We start from the raw sequence: 20,582 nt of genomic DNA, 5'->3' as shown, positions 1-20,582 counted from the left end.
TACTTTCCAACCCGTCAAAGCTGAAAAATTTGTCTTTTCTGGATGCTCAAGCGCTCAGAGTTACAAACCCACTTTCTGTGGGATATGCTTGGATAAAAGATGCTGTGTCCCTAACAAGTCTAAAATGATTACCATTCAATTTGACTGCCCAAATGAAGGGTCATTTAAATGGAAGATGCTGTGGATTACATCTTGTGTATGTCAGAGAAACTGCAGAGATCCAGGAGATATATTTTCTGAGCTCAAGATCCTATAAAACCAAGCACATGGGGAAAAAGTTAAGGTTAATCATGTCATTACATCAAAATTGAAAATGGTTTTAAAAGGGTGGCAAATCTGCCTTATTGGTTTAAAACAGTAAGAATGCCTAGCTATTCTCAGATAACTGTATTTAAGGCATTAGAAGCTTTAAAAAAGGTTCTCCTAAAAATTTATGTAAAATATGAAAACCTTAAAATTGAGCTCTTAAAATGTATAATTATGTAATACAAAGATATTTGGTTCCATCTACATATTCCAGAATGAAAAATTATACAATTTACAAGAGAACATTTTATCCTATAAAATAATCTGAAATGATCTGTTGAAGCTATATAAAAAGCATATTAAAGTTTTAAAACTTTGTACTTTGACAATACAGCCTAGGCTCCAATCACATAATCATTATAGGGTGAGCAAGATTTTCTAGATTAAATCTTAACTAGGAATAAGACTAAGCTGTAAATATATTTATTATTTCCATTGCCCTATCCTGAATATCAGTTTACTAAGATTTCTTTTGGAAGGAAAAAAATGGAACTTCTTTGGCCACTGTTGACAACTGTAATCTAAATTTTTATACCAAATACTGTAAAAAACTTAATTTCCAAGATAAAGACCAAGAGCAGTATCCTTAATCTGAAAAGGAAAGAAATTAAAAAAATAACATTAAAGAAAGCACACAACAGATTTTTCTGGCTTGAAAATAAATTGTTGCTCAAAATTACTTCCTTAAATGATAAATCACCTATGAATTTTAAATATAAATTGTGATTAAAGGTAAATTAATGTTGAAGACTAAAACGAGATTTATAGTAACTGGAACACTTTCACTAGACTATTAGTCATTTACTGCAAAGTTTCAAAGAAAATATCAAGCTTAGTAATGTTCTGTTTGCTTGTATAAATAGTGACAAGTGGGCCTTCCCTGGCAGTTCACTGGTTAAGACTCCACGCTTCCAATGCAAGGGGTGCAGGTCTGATCCCTGGTTGGGGAACTAAGATCCCACATGCAACGCAGCATGGCCAAAAAAAAAAAAAAAAAAAAAAAAAAAAGGGACAAGCAAAACTGATAAGTAGCATAGTTTAAAAACATGGACATTTATTGTTACAAAATTAACTGGTTTGATAAAAAAACCATTATATTTAAAAATAATTTAATACAAGTTAAAATAATTGTAAATTGTGATTCTTTTGAGTGCGAACAAGTGGTTACCCAAAGAAGAAATAAAACCTCAAGATGCAATAAAATCTATTCCTGAAGTTAGTGGGTATTACATAGAAATATTTATACTGTGTTCTTCTACTCCCATATTTACTTTTAAAGAGTTAGAATTTAAACAGAATGTGAAGACATAAATTATCAATAAATATAAAAAATATATCTGTACAAGACTTTTATTGAAGACATGATTATCTCTGTATAAATGCCTAAATATGAGACTATAAATAAAATAAAATGTTGAAGAACTCTGTTCTCTCAATTTTAGAAAACACGACTTTTTGGAAGACAGATGTTTAAAGTCAAGGCACTAGGACTTGGCTAATTTCACACAGTGGGATCATCAACAAACTGTCATTAAATGGAAACTACTCTAAAGACAAAAACCTTCCCAATATGAAAAACACACATCAGGCTTTCTGAATCACAAAAATTCTAAAATAGAAAGGTAAGGGGACAAAAAATGTGAAATTAAGAAAAAGAAATTGTATCCTTGGGGTTTCTTTTTCACACAGCTACGCGTAGTCTAGGTAAATCTTCTGCAGGCATGCTTTTTGTGGCATCCAGTTGGTCATATTCCTGTATGAGTGCTGATAAAGATGACATGGCTTCTGTGAAACAGCTTTCCTCCATCCCTTCAACTTGTAGATAGTGATGAAGATGAGCCTATAAATAAAAAAACTGAATGATGTTGACCATTTTCAGGAAATTTAATACAGACAACTATCCTATAATGTAACTATTCTTATTAAAATGATAGTTCACACTCAGCTTTACAAGAGAAATGAGAACCTAAATCCTATAAACCCATGAGATTTCTCATTTAGTCTGAGTAAGCCTCTCCTCTTCAGTTATAATCAATACACAGAGCAGGCGGGATCACACCTGATTTGTGTTACTTTAATTCTTGACAATACATCTTAAATAGCCAAAATAAACACATATAGTTAGAAAGGTGTACTGATGATTACCCTTTTTTTGTAGAGCCTCGTGAATCTCTCTCTCAGTTCTATGAAGGTAGGCTTCACGCATGTGTTGTTTGCTAAAGCTAATAATGAATGGGAATGGCCCACAGGAGGTACTGAACACAGGCTGGTCTTCCAGCCTTCTTGATTCCAGGAGACAAACCGTAGAGAAGGTTTTAATCTGAGATGCAAAAACTCAAAGGTAAGAATTAAGGTACTAAAATATCTGCCATATTATGGCAGCCCACATTAGTTAAACTAGGACATTACTAATGGTACCATTCTAAGTGCTTAGTATATAATGTAAGTTACCTATTTTTTAATACTAGCAGTATTATGGTACAGTCTGACAGTGAACTAAGGGACATTAAATTGGCCGTAATGGTGATTCAAGAAGCTAGAAACACATTCCTTAACATTAGAAATCTGGGGATGAAAAGAAATGAAGGTATTATAATTTTCCTTACTTTGTAATTCAATAGAGCAGTTTTCCTAAAAAATAAGACTGTCAAATAGTAAAACAAACTTAGAAGCAGTGTAGTGGTAGTAGCGGTGGTAATAAAAACAATAACAATAGCTAAATTTCCTGAACATTTTCAGAAAATAACATCTCATCATCTAATGTGCATAACATAATTAACATAAATAACAACTTTGTATTATTATTATTCTTATTCTACATTTGAGGAAAACAGGCTGAGAGGCTAAGTAGCTTGCTCAAAGTCACACTTCAATTAAGTTCACAGTGCTACTTAACCACATGCTACACTGTTACAAACAGTACACATAACATTATCTTGAAAAATATAAAATTGAACCTTTCAATATTTCTGCGAAGATCAGAAATCTGTACATTTCCTCTAACCATGAGGGCACAGGCGAGGTAGAGACTATGTTTGGGGTCAGCTTGAATTAGCTGGTGATCTTTACTGAAGGCATCTGAAAACATCTGATCCAACCTAAAACAATGAGACAGTCACTGTTTATACAAAATACTGCACTACATCTTTCTTCTATGTGTAACTATAAAATGAAAAGACAGTCATCTACAGGTAAATACACTTCACACACAAATATATTCTGAATCTCAGCTATCATTTCCTCAAAGCAATCTGGATAAATATGAGGAGAGGAAATCACGCAATATTTTTTTTTAGGGGGAATAAAAAGCTTCTGCAATATATTGGTGATTTCAGGTAGCTACAAAATATTGACTACATCATTAGTGAGCTAGCTCTATGTAGTACTAATTTCTGAAAATTGTGTCATTTTTACTTAGTTCAGTATGCTTATCTACTTCGTAGTATCAGAACTATCAAAACTAATTAAAAACCTACTACATTAAGATTACTTTGTCTATAAAATGTATCATAAATTAGCTAGGAATAATAAGGAGGAAGCTATCAAAGGACAATGTTAGGCTCTCCAAAAAAGACACTACTCTATACTACTATTCCTGAAAAGGGAGGCTTTTAAGTGCATGAAGTCTTTTAACTTCATTCTTTTATCATTCCTCTAAAGAGAGGAAGATAAAACTGACCGATGAAGTTTATATCTAATAATATGCAGGCTCCTAGGCCTCTAATATGACCCCAGTCTGGTTCTTAAATCCCACTGAACTCAATACAAATATGATTAGGTTCCTTAGATAACTCTAGCCAGAACTGTGTGCTGAATTTGCAGAATGTCTAGGAAGAGCCACAGAAATTACACTATGCTGCCTATTCATTCAGTAGATATTTACTAAATGCCTATTATGTGCCAGGCACTATTCTAGGTGCAAGAGACCCAGCAGTGAACAACAACAGAAATTTCCTACTCTAATGGAGCTTACATTCTATCCTGATTCTTCTACAGTAAGGGTAGAGGACTCTCTTAGTGGATGGTGAGCTTTGGGGGATTCATGAATCCTCTACTGTGCTCAAAATTGTGGTGTGTATGTGCTTTTAGGCATTTTTATGAAGTCAAGGAAACCCAGAAAAGGTTAAGAACCACTATACAACAAGTAGGCACACTCATTCTTTTGTCAAAAAAATATAAAAACTAGCAAGGAGCTATTTATAGTTATTGGGATATTTCTCTTTACGTTAGAAACAAGGAATTTAACATACACACTCTAATATGTGCTTTAACATTTTCATTGATAAAAATGGACTAGATGACGTTTATTAATATGAAGCACATCCAAAAACCATTCTCAGTTGTTTGTAAACTACTACTAAGAAATTAAAGTTTTAAAACTACGCCTTTTAATAGTACAATTTAAAAACAATTTATTATTTGCTCAAGGATAAACGTGTCCATATGTGAATATGGCAGCCTTTGAAATACCTATAGTACAGTAGAAGCAAAAAGAAAAAGGAAAAAACCCAGAAAGCTAGAAAGAACACTGTGATAAGTTCCTTAAGAGTCTAACATTCTTAAGGTTCCTTACAGGTTTTCCACTAACATATTTTAATTAAAAACAAACCTGCAACAAGCTATAATTATATAAATAAAAATTTTAAATGTTGACACTGTATTATCTTTATCAAAATATACCAAGCACGGGACTTCCCTGGTGGCACCGTGCTTAAAACTCCGTGCTTCCAATGCAGGGGGCCTGGGTTCAATCCCTGCTCGGGGAACTAAATGCCATATGCATGCTGCAACTAAGAGTTCGCATGCCACAACTAAGGAGCTGGTAAGCTGCGACTAAGGAGCCCACCTGCCACAACTAACGCCCGGCACAACCAAAAAGAAAAATGTGTACACACACACACAAGCAGGATTATGCTGAACTTAATTAGAAATTACATGTCTTTATTTTTTTAAGGAGTAACTTTAAATGTCTGGATAATCACTATTGTACAATAAATAGTTTAGCACCAATTTACATTCTATGTGTCCACATTAAAAGTGTACCTCTTACTAAATATACTCATTTTTAATATGCTGGGCTGATAATAAAAGCAAACATTTAATGATTGATTCCCATGTTCAGTAAACTATGCAAGTCGCTTAACCTGTTAAGCTCATCAGCATCCCACAAAGAAAGAGACCGCACCTATTAGTTGGCATAGTCAGTTATTTGTTACTTGCTCAAATAGAAGTTAATCAGTATTACTGTGACATTCCCACAGTATAGAATTGTTATGTTGCCAAAATTTAAACTATTAAAAAGATCTGTAATCTAGTTTTTACTTTATCATTTACATAATTTCCTCTAGCAGAGTCTGACAAGACCTTTTCCCTCAGTCAACTGTGAATGTCAGTGTGACCTTTTCAAGCTCATCATCACTGTATATGCTAAGAGTATGTTACAACTACATTTTTGTTAAGTCAATTGATGTAAGTTTTATGCTTAAAAATGACACAGTTATAAAACAAGGTGTTCTGGAAGTGATACATAATAGCTATAATAGAGTAATATCTGTAAACCCTCTATGGTGCTAGACTGTGGTAAGAGCTTTAAAAGATACTCTTATTTAATATACCAACAAGCTTATGAGGTAGGTACTCTGACTCTCATTTTTAAAGATGAGAAAAACTAAAAGTTCGTCACCTGCCCAAGGTTCTGTAGCTAGTAAATGATAGAATTAGCATTCGTACGTAAGTACATCAGACTTCAAAGCCTTTAAATCTTTTTCAATAAAAATTATATCTTTACTAATTTTCATAAGCTTAAAAATTTAGTTATTAGATTTAATTTCAAATAGTTTAATACTGACATTTTTAAACAATGACTTCTAAATAAGGAAGTATTCACTTAATGGAAAAATGGCTGTCATCACCTATATTTTATATAATTCTCACAAAGAAAATGGTATGAAGAAATAACTAGAGTTATTATAAACTTTTCTCTTTAAAATGTGTTTGTTTTTAAAGTAATTTGAGCCCTCAAGTAATTGGAATAAAGTTACTACATCTTACCTTCGAGAAGGAACGTTAACATCTGCCAATGTATACAGAGGTGTTAGGCTTGACACAAGATAATGCAGTTGAGGAAAAGGAACTAAATTCATGCTGATTTCATTAAGGTCCATATTAAGGGATCCTTCAAACCTTGCAGAGCTAAAAAATTAACATTAAAGCACGAAAAATATTTAACTTAATGTAGCTTGATTTAGTCAGCAGGCACTTTCCTACATCCTTTTGTACGCTGTACTTCAGTAGAGAATATATGCTCTTTTTTTCTGTATTAGTGAAATTTAGTATCATGAACATCATGTATAAAGATAATTAAAATATAACATAACATCTACAGCAATTCTTATTTCAGGATTATCTGAAGTGTAACCGCTCTATTACAGTTGCTAATTACCTACATAAAAATCTTACTTAAAACAGACTTTAGATTGAATTAAATACATACAATTCAATAGTTATTTAATTATTCTATAAGCCTTACTAAATTCCCCCGGGATTTGCTTACATGCTCTACAATTTGGAATATAATAATGCCAAAGCAATTTTTTAGATCAAAGTCGAAGAAATATTTTGGACCAGCTAATAAAGAGGTATAGATTAGCTGGTTTAAAAGGTTAAGACATTTCGCAGCAAAAAAAAAAACCAAGTTTGTTTTTGTCTAACCAAGTGTTTCTCAAGTGTATATCCTTCAAAACCCTTTACCATTTAACATCTGTTAATATTCCATGGAACGTACCTGGGGAAAATAAAATGCTGCTCTGGAGTCAGAGGAAATAAAATTCTGGTCTATCACTCCAAGATCTGAAAACACTAGACAAACTAAAATTTTTATTTTAAATAAAGTTTTTTAAAAAGCTTCTACAACTCAGAATAACTAAAAAATGCTACTGCAAAACATTATCAAAAGCAAGTGAAGTTTTTAAACTGCCCTTAAGTACACTGTCAACAGGATTACCTTGTTAGGTTGAGCAGCAAATTTGCCACAATGTTGTTCATTGCATCAAATGGTTTCTCCTGCCGCTTTTTAAAAGCTCCAGCACTTGAAGTAACCAGACTCTTTGGCTTTATAGCTGTACCCAACTTTCCAGAATTCACCATGAGGTCAATTTTGCTAATGATGTCAAATAAAGACTTTTAAGGAAAAAATATTGGGAGAGAAGCTATTAAGAAGAGAGGACATAGATGACATTCTACCAGGAAGAAAAGACAAAAAAAAGCAATTTAAACTTATTTTTTCTCTTAGACGGGTAGGCTGAAAAGTGAAGAGACTGTTTCACGTACACACATAAGCGTAACACAGGATTGAATGCATACATAATATGTCCATAAATTACAATGCCATTTCTTACTTGGTTGTCAATGGGCAACACACAGTCTGCATGCTCATTAAGTTCCTTCATTGCCAACATGCTATTATAAGGCGAGGTTATGACATCATCTTCACCAGAAGGATAAACTGAAGTCACGAATCTGTATACTTCTGGGAATTCATCCTCAAGCACCTTTAAAAGAAATGTGCCAAGTCCAGATCCTGTTCCTGAAGATTAAGATTTCAAAAAGAAAACAGCATAAATGGTTCAGAATATAACGGAATTCTGTGTTTTTTTGGTAAAAACCTATTTATTAAAGACATACAATTTTCAACTTATTCCTGTGATTATATATTAACTAATTAATTTCAGATAAAGAAATGAAGACAATATAGGTAGTGAGACTTAAAGTCATGAATTCAACCTCTGGGTCTGACTGTGATGATGAGAGGCCTTTCTACATTTTACACTTTTTTACATTTAAGTTATATCTCTATGATGTCAAAAGAACTGACTGAAGAGTAAAAAATGCAACTAAGACAGTATTTAGTCTACACTTGATGTTAAGCAACTTAAGAAAAAACAAATTATCTTGACATCTTTAGTGTAGCACCTATATAATCTTAATGATGAACACTATCCTGACATTAAGCAACTTAAATGCTGAGTTAAAATTGTTTAAAGTTAAGCATGACCAACTTGAATTTACAAAAGTTTCAAAGAAGAAACTTTTTTACTATCTATCTAAAAGCAGAAACTCTAAGAATTTCATTAAGGTAATTTTCTGACACACAGAGTTACATATATATAAATTCAGATATTTTTAAGAACTTAAAGAGAGAAAACTGGAATCCTTTACCCTGGTGCTTTTCAAACTATGGCTTGTTAACCATCAGTGGGCTATGAAACTAATTTATAAGGTTAGGACCAGTATTTTCTTTTCTTAAATGAAAGGCAGAAATATTAGTATGTCACATATGGTGTGGGTAAATAATCTTTTGTTTTAGTTTGTGTATGTGTTTGTGTTGGTTTGTAATGTAAAACGTATTTCTTGCTGTCCTGATGAGAAAAAGTTTAAAAGCCAATAATGCTCTAACCCCATTTGGATAAATATTAAAAGGCTGATATTAAAAATATTAGATGAAAGCGAGGGAGATTTTTTGGGTTAATCTTTAATGAGGACTTTCTAAGCATTATAAAAAACCAGAGCCATTATAGAACAGATAGTTTTGATTCCATTAAAAATAAACAAAACTCGCCTCTCTTTCTATATGTATATATAAAAACAAACAAAATAAAAAGGCGAACTAAGAAAAAACCTTCAAACATGATGGAGGACTCAATTTCTTTAATAAAGAGGGTCACAAATCAACAACAAAAAAATATGAATAATGCAATGGAAAAATGAGCAAAGGATATAAATTGTAACTCAAAATAAATCAAATGGCAAATAGATGTAAAGATGCTCAACCTTTTCTCTAATTAAAAAATGCAAATTAAAACAATATAATTTTGAACATATTGTATTCGACAGATTTATGTCTCATAATACTCAGTGTTGGTGAGTGTGGGGAAATAAACTCTTATAAATTGCTGCTAATCATACGGATTGATGCAATAATATAGGAAGGTTATTTAGTAATATCAACCAAAACTTAAAATGTACATATTCTTTGGTTCCACTTTCCTTTCTAGGAATATTGCCTACAGCTATTGTGGCACAAATGAACAAAGATGTAGGTACCAGATGTTTGCTGGGGATTTTATGTAGTAGCTAAAAACCATAAATAACTTGACATCCATCAATGAGGAACTGACTTTAAAAATTATTACATATTCTCACAATTGGACAGAGCTGATGAAAGATGTTCAGGAAAGATTTAAAGTGAAAACATTACATGGTAGTATGTATTGCATGATCTTGTTTATGTAAAAACACACACAATGGGCACAGGAAATATCTGGAAGGACAGACACTAGCAAACTTGATTATCTGTGAGGAGAGAGATTAGGGATTAGATGTGGGAAAAGACTTCATTTTTAGCCTTCAATATTATTTAAAGTATTTTTGCCATTTTCAGTGAATTATGAATAAAGTACAGTCTACTGAGATTCTGAGAAATAGAGAGATATAAAAAAAGCACCATAATGAACTATAAATCAAATTGGTTTTTTTCGAAAACTTACTCAAAATCTGAAGGTTAATTATACCAGTATAAAGAAAATTAGTTTCTTAATTTAATGATTACGATGGTCTTCTAAAGGCATGGTTACATAGCAATTTTAACTTTAATTTTCAAATGCTACCATACTGAATAACAGATATGTATAAGAAAGTCAACTGTACATTAACCTGCTGAACATAAAAATCTTAATCTCAGCTTGGAGGAAAAAAGCATGGCAAATTTTTCTTTTAAAATAGGCTAATTCTCTTTTGAAATTATCAAATTATGATCTGTTTCTACTTCATGGAACAGGGGAGCAAAATACTTCACTTGCAAGGTACAGGCTTCCCTGGGAAAGAAAGCAATGTAGATCATTTATTCTAGGTCAAGGTGATTAATTACCATGTAAGGAATGATTTAAGGGAGTTGACTAAGAGGGTTTCTTTTACTTATTTCTCTTATTGGACACAAGAAAGGATTGAAGGTGGTTAACAAAAGGGTACTGATATTCTTTTGCAAACGTACCTATGAATATGCCACAAATACTTAGTTCTAGTCAGCATATGAAACTGCACAAGCAAGCTCTTAGGAAAAAGGCAGCATTCCCAAAAAGCTTATACTGAAATCTACCTTCTACTAAAGATAAAAGAAAAAATTTTTTCAGATTCAGTTCTACTGACTCTTTAAAAGGGTTTAAATTTTTAAAAAATGGTCATAGTGACACAATTTGACAAAAATTTAAGATAAAAAGCTGTTATGTACATACATTCATAAACACACTCAATTCTTAATAGTTCTATATTTATTAAGCAAAGGTCTGAAAACAAGACTTATGTTGGCAAAAAGAATTCTCACTTGCATTTGCACATTGTTATAGACAAATGAATAAATAATTTTACCTCCTCCCATGGAATGTATTACAAAAAAACACTGCAAACAATCACAGTGCTCTGCTGACTTTCTGAGTTTCTCTAAAATCTGTTCCTGATAAAGACTGCCAAACACTTTGTGACCCACAGCCCTGGAAAAAAGAATATAGATTAAAAAAAATATCCTTGCATTTATTATTTCAAGATTTTATTATTTCTGAACTAAATGAAAAGACTATAAATAAGCTTGAAAAAGTATTTTTACTGTAGTAAGTAAATTCTATTCCTGTTTAACATCAATAAATCATATTATGATATCTCAAGGATACAGGAAGATAATTTAACAAATATATATACCTATAATCCTCAAATATCCTGATAAAATAGTTCATTATCAATGGATATTAAACTATGGTTTTTAAAATTTATCTGCTCTTAAGGTATAATTACAACAAAACAAGTTTTTAGTTACATAGTTTTTTCTCATCTTCATTGAAAGTAAACTGATTGCACTGTCTTTTATGTATTAAAAAGCAGAATGTGGTCAACTAGAAAGACATAAAAATAAAAAAATTTAAACTGACCTACTTTGGTTTAAAACATGAAAAAAATATTGGTCATATCATGTTATTACTAGATGAAATGCCACACAGTACAAAACTGATATTCATGAGGCTCTGCAAGCCTTTTTGGTTGCCCAAATTTGCAAGTATTATGATGAATTGAAATGTAAGAACGATTTCCATACAACATGTAGTCAGGTGTAACTCAAAAGTTACAGAATAAGTTATACAACAATTAGAGAAAGCTGGTTGGATGGTTAGGTGGACTCACTTATTTAGTGACTGGTTCTCCCCAAATGAGTCTCAAGACTCAAATTCATGCTTTAGTAAAATTACACAATATTACACATTATAAACCTGAGGGACTAACTGCAAATAATTTAAATAACAAATATTAGATTGGCAAACAAGAAGCTACTTACTTTTTAAAAAACAGCAAAACCAGTGTCAATGTAAATTTTAAAATGATCACTGTTGGAGCTTTTTTCCCATTAAGGAGAAGAGACCATTATATATTTAAGGGCCAAATATAGCCTCAGACTGACCTTGAATGCTGGGACACTGGTCTAGCTTGCATCTCTATCAATTCTATTAAATCTGACCCATGGGAAAACTTTGACAGAGTCAAATACTATAGGTAAGAGAACAGTTTATAAAAATACTTACAAGTTTTAAATTGATACAGCCACTATGGAGAACAGTATGGAGGTTCCTTAAAAAACTAAAAATAGAACTACCATATGACCCAGCAATCTCACTACTGGGCATATACCCTGAGAAAACCATAATTCAAAAAGACTCATGCACCACAATGTTCACTGCAGCACTATTTACAATAGCTAGGACATGGAAGCAACCTAAGTGTCCATCAACAGATGAATGGATAAAGAAGATGTGGCACATATAAACAATGGAATATTAATCTGCCATAAAAAGAAACAAAATTGAGTTATTTGTAGTGAGGTGGATGGACCGAGAGTCTGTCATACAGAGTGAAGTAAGTCAGAAAGAGAAAAACAAATACCATACGCTAACACATATATATGGAATCTAAAAAAAAAAAAGGTTCTGAAGAACCTAGGGACAGGACAGGAATAAAGACGCAGACATAGAGAATGGACTTGAGGACACGGGGAGGGGGAAGGGTAAGCTGGGACAAAGTGAGAGAGTGGCATGGACATATACACACTACCAAATGTAAAACAGCTAGTTAGTGGGAAGCAGCCGCATAGCACAGGGAGATCAGCTCGGTGCTTTGTGACCACCTAGAGGGGTGGGAGGGAGATGGAAGAGGGAGGGGATATGGGGATATATGTATACGTATAGCTGATTCACTTTGTTATACAGCAGAAACTAACACAACAATGTAAAGCAATTATACTCCAATAAAGATGTTAAAAAAAAAAAGGTAAGCGTTTTCATATACAAATTAGTATGCTAGCCACATTGTTCCGTGCCTTAATACTTCTGATTTTTAAAATGTCAGAAAATTTCCATGCAGATATGTTACATTTTATAAGAGTTGCATGATTTTCCATTGTATGGATATACTATAGTTGATTTAAACAAACCCCTGTTGAGTATTATCTGATGTTAAAAACAATGTTTCAGTGAACAATCTTTCATTTGTATCTTTATGGACAAGTGAAGGGTTCTATAGAATAAATATATAAATGTGGAACTACATATCAAAAAAAAATAAAACTTTTGTCACTACTTAGCAGTTATGCAAGAATCAAATTACAACAAGAAATTTAGTAAATCAGTTTTTCATGATTCATCTTTTTCTTAAAAAAAAAAGAGAAACAACTAGGATACAGATGGCTTCCAAGCATTGTGAACACCATCATCTATCAAGGAAAAGATATGGGCTGAAAGGCCTAGAGTTAGGTATGGCAAGTTGTATCTTGCTTTCATGTCAGCAGGACCTATCAGAATAAAGGAAAGATTCCTCATTTTTTTCAGATGACATTTAATTTTTACATCCAGCATATTCTCACCAATTATTTCCTGAGCCAGAAATATCAGTGATGAGCTGCTTACTATCAAATACATCTCTCAATGGTCCCTGAAGAATTTCATTTACTACCCCTTCCTCCATGTCAATCAAGACAGCCTGAGAAAGACAAATAAAATGTAATTAGCATATTTTTCTTTAGTCACTCTGTAAATAAAAAGAATTTTTGAGCTAGAAGTTGCATTGTTCTTTTTATAGTTTAAGTTTGATCAAATCTTTGACTCTCTTTGTGCAGTCTGTTATAAAAATTAAAAAATAATTTCACTCTGCTCCAAAGGTGGAATCCAATGAAAAGATGGATTCTAAATTCTTACCCTAAGAAGAAGAAGGAAAAAAAGGAACTGAATAATTCTGTCTGATTTTCTAACAATTCTTTTATTTATGTGCTTATGTGACTATAAATTTCTTGAGAACAAGGTCTCAGAAGTTTAGAAGGTAACCTTAACCAGAAACAATTCTCAATAAATGTAGGGTTCATTAATGTATTTGGTCACTAGGAATAACCATGCTGCTCTTTATGAATCACAGCCGAAAACTGTCCAAATCAAATTAGTAAACTACTATTACGTGCAAAGCCAAGGCACTGGATAGATGTCAAAGATGACAACAGGGTCCCTTCCCGTAAGTAACTCGCAATCTGAATTCACAAACTCACTAAATATCACAAACTTTATTGACATGGGAGATAACCTCTATTACTAAGAAGAAAATGAGAAAATAAAACATAAAATTAGCTATGGAAAGAAAAATAGAAAAGACTGGATGGAAATACAGCAAAATGTAAACAGGGATAGCTTGGTAGTAGAATTATATACCCTCTGTCCCCACTGTTTTGTACTTTACTTTCTATAGTTTCTACACTGAGGAAGAATGAAAGAATAAAATAGAGTTAAATAAATAAAAAAGCAAAGCTGAAAAAAGTAATCTGAAATGATGTTAGGATACCCTTTAACCTAAGCCTTTGATTCAGTGTCACAGAGAAAGTGCTTGATTTATGGGCTTTTTCAGTGCTGGTGAGCATGTAACATTAAGCACTTCCTACATGCCACTGTACATGTATCACCCCATTTAATCCTCACAACCCTATGCATAGGTACTGTAATTACTCCCAGTTTACACATGAGGAAACTGAGGCCTAGAAAAGTTAAATAACTTGGCTGTGATCACCCAGCTAGGAAGTGGTAGAGCTGATTCAAACCTGGCTAGCCTGGCTGCAGAATCTTCACTCTTAACCACCAAACTCTATGCTCTATTATCTTATCAAAGGGAGACAGTCAAGTTTGGCACTTACCGAGTACTGACTACAGTGGAGTCACAATTTATGCCCATTTAAATTCTGTGAATTCAATTATTTGTGTAATTAAGTATGCTACTGTAAGCTGGCAATTAAAATATTATTACACAGTACTTTAGAAATATATTTCTAATTGTATGATAGTATACCACTTTTTTTTTAAACATCCTTATTGGAGTATAATTATTTTACAATGGTGTGTTAGTTTCTGCTTTATAACAAAGTGAATCAGCTATACATATACGTATATCCCCATATCTCCTCCCTCTTGCGTCTCCCTCCCACTCTCCCTATCCCACCCCTCTAGGTGGTCACAAAGCACCGAGCTGATCTCCCTGTGCTATGCTGCTGCTTCCCACTAGCTATCTATTTTACATTTGGTAGTGTATATATGTCCATGCCACTCTCTCACTTCGTCCCAGCTTACCCTTCCCCTCCCCGTGTCCTCAAGTCCATTCTCTAGTAGGTCTGCATCTTTATTCCCGTCCTGCCCCTAGGTTCTTCATGATCTTTTTTTTTTTTTTTTAGATTCCATATATATGTGTTAGCATACGGTATTTGTTTTTCTCTTTCTGACTTACTTCACTCTGTATGACAGACTCTAGGTCCATCCACCTCACTACAAATAACTCAATTTCGTTTCTTTTTATGGCTGAGTAATATCACATGTTATATCATCATATTACAGTGGTATATTAGAAAGACTGTAAAATTCTGTTTTATAAATGTGCTCCTTTAAATACAGCATCAATATACATACACAGGACTATACAGGGTCATTTCTTGGCAATTTTAGGGATTTTCAAGGATATTTTTAAAAACATGCAATTTTTATCTTAAATGCTGACTTTAACACCTAATCAACCACGTAAGAGGCATTTCACTGTTGCGTAAGATTACAAAAAAGAACAAAATTAGCTTCTACTGTCCTTGCTCCAAAACAGATTTATTGAGATGATTTGTGGAAGATTAAACATATTTAAGCCATGCTTTCAATTACTTTGCAATCAGGCAAAGGAAGGGGAATACAGAATACAAACTGACATTCAAGCACCTCCTGAAGTCAGTTTTGAGAGAATCATCACTGTCGGAGTCACTTAGCACTAAACCCTGACAGTCTGTAACTCTTTCAATCTTTCCTTAGTCACATAAGACCTCTGATTTGTTCTTCCATCGGAAATTAATTACAATTACAAGGAATTATTCTGGATTCCTCACTTAGCCATCCAAGATCTGGAGTCACAATTTCCAAGATTTGATGTTTATTATTTTCTTCCAGAGCTACCTGGTGATAGCTTTCAGGCCCTTGAGCTTCCCCTTAATTGTAATACAGGATTTACAAAATTCTGAGTGTTTGCCTATTAACACAGTGGAGGAACTCAGCCACCAAATTACCTTTTGAAGCCTAGACTCTTCAGTGATCAGAGCCATATGATACCAAGACTACTAAGAAGAAATGGAAGAACACCTTCTAGGAAAAAAGCCAAAGGCTATAGAAACATGCTGATTTATTCTCTTCCAGCAGTGTTTCCTCCATTTCCCAACTTGCTCACTGGTAGGGTGGTGGGAAAGAGCTCAAACTGGGAGTGGTCTAGGAAATGTCAACGTTTCTTTATCTCTGAGTAAGATTTGGATTGGGATGTTAGCACTCTCCAAGGCATGAACTATACCAAATGTTAATCAATTATCCTAACAGACTACAAGCACGTAGTCTCTGCCCTAAATTTGTTTCCCAAGGACATGGAGATCACAGATACAAGGAGATGGTTCCCAGGTACTACAACATTACTGCTCTCTACTCTTTCAGCCACTACTCCAGGTCTGATCCTTATCATCTCAATTACTTCCAGAGCACCAAAACTGCCTTTCTTTTCTGTCACAGTCAAACATTACTGATCAACAGCTGGAAAAAGCAGTTTGTTGCAGAGACACAATCACAGAAGAGAAGTGTTATTGCAATGAGATTAAGACTAAATATGGGCTATTGACTAGAAGTATTTTTGTTCAGGAGGTCTTACATGGTTATGTTATGTATTCACTAGAATGTGGTTGAATCTATGCTTTGTATTGGGAATAGTAACTCCGGTGCAAATAAACCTTTCATCATTTTTATATGAAAATTAACCTTCATTAGAATGTATTTTAGGCTTAGAGTTAAGAAAGCTTTTGTTATCATTTATCTAGACATATATTTCCCCTAAAACATTTAGAAAAAATGCCAAATATGCAGTATTTTCACTTTAAGCACAAAATTTTCCCCCTAAAGTTTCAGGGAGACACAAATGTCTGCTTAATTATATTTATATTAAATGTGGCTTAGCAAATACCTTGTTTTTATTTTGAGAAGTTACATTAAAATTTTATTCTTATGATAGTTACAGAAGTAGAGTTATTTTAAAAACACACGCAATATAAGAATCCAAGTATATAAGACTTACTCGTGCTTTTAAAGAACAAATTTTCCCCTTGGAAATACTGCCACCATCACCAACCACTCTGAAAGATAAAAGATGAGAAAAGGTCATAAGATCTTCCACGCTAATAGTGCTATCAGGTAATAAAGTTAACTTCCATTCACATAGTAAAGCTACTTATAGGCCAAGTGAGGCAGACACAAAAGGCAACAAAGAAGCCATTCATAATCTCCTTCTCCCTTACCCACCTCCCAATAGGCTGAAAAAGTGAGGTACTTATTTCCCTGGCTTTCTTTGTAGTTTGGGCTGGTCATGTAATCCAGTTCTGGGTAATGAAATAAAAAGGAGATATTCTGGGAAGCTTTCTGATAAAAAGGACCAGATGCAGTTGGTCCTTTTTCCGACCTTGAACACGAATCTGGATGGGATTCCTGGCAGTGGAGGCTGTCATTTTATGGTTATGAAGTAAAAAAACAAGAGGACAAAAAACCAACACATGAAACAATATGACAGTATCCTGGTCTTTAGGGCACTTCTCTAAACACAGATTTCTTTGTATGTGACATAACTGGATACATCTACTGTTTAAGCCACCATTAGTGAGGCTTTCTGTTGTAGCCAGACACACGTCAACTAACATATCAGTGATATACAGTTGAGTATCTAAGGCTGTTCCTAGAATTTCATGTTGAAGATAAGTCACCAAAGTAACTAAATCTATGACTAAAACAGTGGACAAGTCAATATAGTTTACAAGACAGAATATATGAAGGTAAATTGAACATAGATGATGCTGAATTGAGCATAGATGATGCTATAGGTCGGGGGCTGATAATCTATAATCCTCAAGCCAAGTCTGACCAGCTACTTGTGAAAACAAGTTTTACTGGAACAAAGCCACGCTCATTTGTTTACGTACTATCTATACCTGCATTCATACAACAATGGCGGACTCAAGGAGATGTGATATGGACTTTATGGTCTGCAAAACCTGAAATATCTACCATCTGGTCCTTTACAGGAAAGGTTTGCCAACCCCTGGTATAGGTAAATTCCTATCATGTTATTTAAAAGGTATGATAATTTCCTCAAATAAAGAAGTATATACAAAGGTGTGGTCTTATTTTTGAAAAAGAATTTTTGTACTAACTTGTGGAATAGATGCTGCATGTGTTGATACTACACTGGAAAGAAGAGCAAGATGCCAAGGCCCTTCTCCTCAAACTTGATATTGGAGAAATAAGTATGCTCTCAGGTTAAATTATAAAATGAACCGAGTAGATGAGAATAGAGTTACGTAAAGTCACCTGATTAAGAGAGAATGGCTTCCAGGCTGAGTCTCAACTATGTAATATTCAATGAAAGGAGTATTACAGAGGGAATGGAAGTACAGATTTAGTTAGAATACTTCCTACAAGGAAGTACTACAAAGGCAAATTTGAGTCTCTTAATAGTATCTAGGGAAGAAGATGTTCTAGTTTACAAACAAGAAATAATCTAGTCTATGTGACAGATATCTCCATATTAATAAAGATAAATAACACCAGTCATTAAGGTAATACACCTAACTTACCTTGGTCTGATTCCATGGTCACTAAGTAACCTTTTATTATTTAGCTTTCCTGATAGATTTCCTACAGAAGAGAATGTGCTTTTGAAAGAAAATGGGTGTCTAGTCTTTTTGAGTTATAGCTCCACTGTCCATGACTACATTGACTTTCTGCTTTGTAATTTCCTATCTGAGTTTGGTTTATCTGCCTGTACTAGAGAGCACTGGACCCATTCTCAAGATGCCATCGAAGTTTCTGAGTTTGCAAGCCTGAGGGTCAGACTCTGAAATTCACTACGGAAGTCGGGCCTAATTAGCCTTCCCGGAGAGATAACTGCCTCAAACACCCAACGAACTAATTCAAACTAGAACTGAAATCTTTATTAGATTAAAACTGGATCTAAAGTATGTATTTTTCAGTTCAAGCCTGGCAGGTTTAGTTTTATTAAGCATTTTGAAAATGCATGAACTTCATGATTTAACATTAAAAGCTTAGAAACACACCCTGAATGTCAAATTACTCTTTCAGGTAAAAGATATATACTTACATATACCCTTTATTAAATAAAACTAATCTGACAACTGCTTTGCTCCTTTTTAGCACATTCTATTTGTAGAGCAAATACTCCTGACCACAAGTAATATCACAGAAATGTAAACAATATATTTTTCTTTCAAAAGTTAGCCATTACTGAATGCACTAACTAGACACTCTCAGGGAAATTTTCAGCATTCCTTTTAGTGAAACTTTATTTCAAGGTCAAGTTAAAATTAAGCACACTAAAGTTTCTTTTTATTCCTTCATATGGTTTTAAAAGGAAACCTGTTGTCCTGCCCTGCCTAATGATATGAGAATATTAATGACAAGAGAATGACAATATGCTTTCAATAATGAGAAAAACAAACAAAAAAGCCAAACAACTTCTTTACAGCTATCAACTGCTTTTACTGTCCTCTGAAGAATTTTCTCCCAAACTGCTGACATGAAAATAATTATTAAGCTATGTGACAGACTTTAACCCCATCTTACCTGGTATCCACATTTCTAAAGAAGCTGCTTATTGCCTCATCATAAATTGCTTTCTAAAAAAAAAAAAACATTTATTAGTGCTTGATTACGTTTTGCCTCTTTCCCAAACGAAGTCCTTTTAATTTAATAATCCCACAATACTTTAAAGGCCGGCATACGGCTACAATAAGAAAAAGCAAACAATCATAAAATGCTTATAGTGATTCTTCCAATCTAGAGAAGAGCAAATACCGCGAGATCTATGGATTAAGTGCAGCTGAAGGTACTGAGAAAAGGCGTCCCCCACAGGACTGTAGAGCAGGTGCATCAAATGAGAGCTTTCCCTGCATTCTTGGTGATATTTTAAAAGCTGACTGGTTAAATTAAGGAATATAATGCCACACATGGTACCTATTTTACAAAGTACTTTCACATATGCTATCTCATTGCTCCTCACAAGAACCCTGATAAAGATGCAACCCAGAGAATTAAGGAACCTTAAGACTAAGGTCTCCGGCGAGTGTTCGTTTGGACTCTTGTGTCTAATGCCAACAGAAGTTTAAAAACCAGTTTAAACCAAAAGTTTAAAAACTCTTCCCTTTACCGAGAAGATCCCATACAACTTATACCGGCCAGATAAAAGCTCCCAAAGCATTAATTCTTATTTTTTGGAAGAGCCTCGGGGACAGGCGGGCGTGGGGGTCTCCCGCGCGGCGGGGCCGGTACCTGGTTGACCGCGGCGTGCTCCCTCAGCGCCAGGTCCCAGAAGCAGCAGCCAATCTGGTTTCCGCACTGGCCGACTGCACCCAGGAAGGTAAGAGAATAGACATTAGGCAGCAACAGGGCCACTCGCCTCGGCGGCGACCGGGTCCCCACCCTCCCGGGGCGGCTTACCCTGTATGACCACCGACTGGGTCATGCTGCGGCGCGGCCGTCCCGCTGCAACCAGGAACCCGCGCCTGCCTTGCGCATTTCCGGCCCACCAACTGCTCTGTCCGAGTCGGCGGGACGGCCGTAAGTCACGCTGCTGCCGCAAGT

The 20,582-nt window shown here is 34.2% G+C and overlaps 1 protein-coding gene across 1 annotated transcript; it reads right to left on the bottom strand.

Moving 5' to 3' along the window:
* Positions 1 to 1,640: 1,640 nt before the first annotated feature.
* Positions 1,641 to 20,563, bottom strand: TUBE1 (tubulin epsilon 1). The gene is made up of 12 exons (XM_068551214.1): positions 20,439 to 20,563; positions 20,271 to 20,344; positions 19,566 to 19,618; positions 17,011 to 17,068; positions 13,262 to 13,377; positions 10,729 to 10,850; positions 7,704 to 7,891; positions 7,310 to 7,485; positions 6,358 to 6,498; positions 3,264 to 3,404; positions 2,452 to 2,626; positions 1,641 to 2,146 (listed from the first exon to the last, which is right to left on the bottom strand). The coding sequence occupies exons 1-12, from the start codon at positions 20,461 to 20,463 to the stop codon at positions 1,988 to 1,990; spliced, it is 1,428 nt and encodes a 475-aa protein (XP_068407315.1). The 5' UTR covers positions 20,464 to 20,563; the 3' UTR covers positions 1,641 to 1,987.
* Between the last annotated feature and the right edge of the window lie 19 nt (positions 20,564 to 20,582).

This window comes from Eschrichtius robustus, chromosome 9, assembly GCF_028021215.1.
Source record: "Eschrichtius robustus isolate mEscRob2 chromosome 9, mEscRob2.pri, whole genome shotgun sequence".
NCBI lineage: Eukaryota > Metazoa > Chordata > Mammalia > Artiodactyla > Eschrichtiidae > Eschrichtius > Eschrichtius robustus.
This window is presented reverse-complemented; position numbering and strand designations above follow the sequence as displayed.

Bases quoted from the DNA above. Each gene is read 5' to 3' on its own strand.
- TUBE1 (XM_068551214.1), bottom strand. From the start codon at position 20,463: ATGACCCAGTCGGTGGTCATACAGG. The intron at 20,345-20,438 runs GTAAGCCGCCCC...TCCTGGGTGCAG, and splicing joins CCAGTCGGTGGTCATACAGG to TCGGCCAGTGCGGAAACCAG. The intron at 3,405-6,357 runs GTAAGATGTAGT...TCATTGTTTTAG, and splicing joins GTTAACGTTCCTTCTCGAAG to GTTGGATCAGATGTTTTCAG.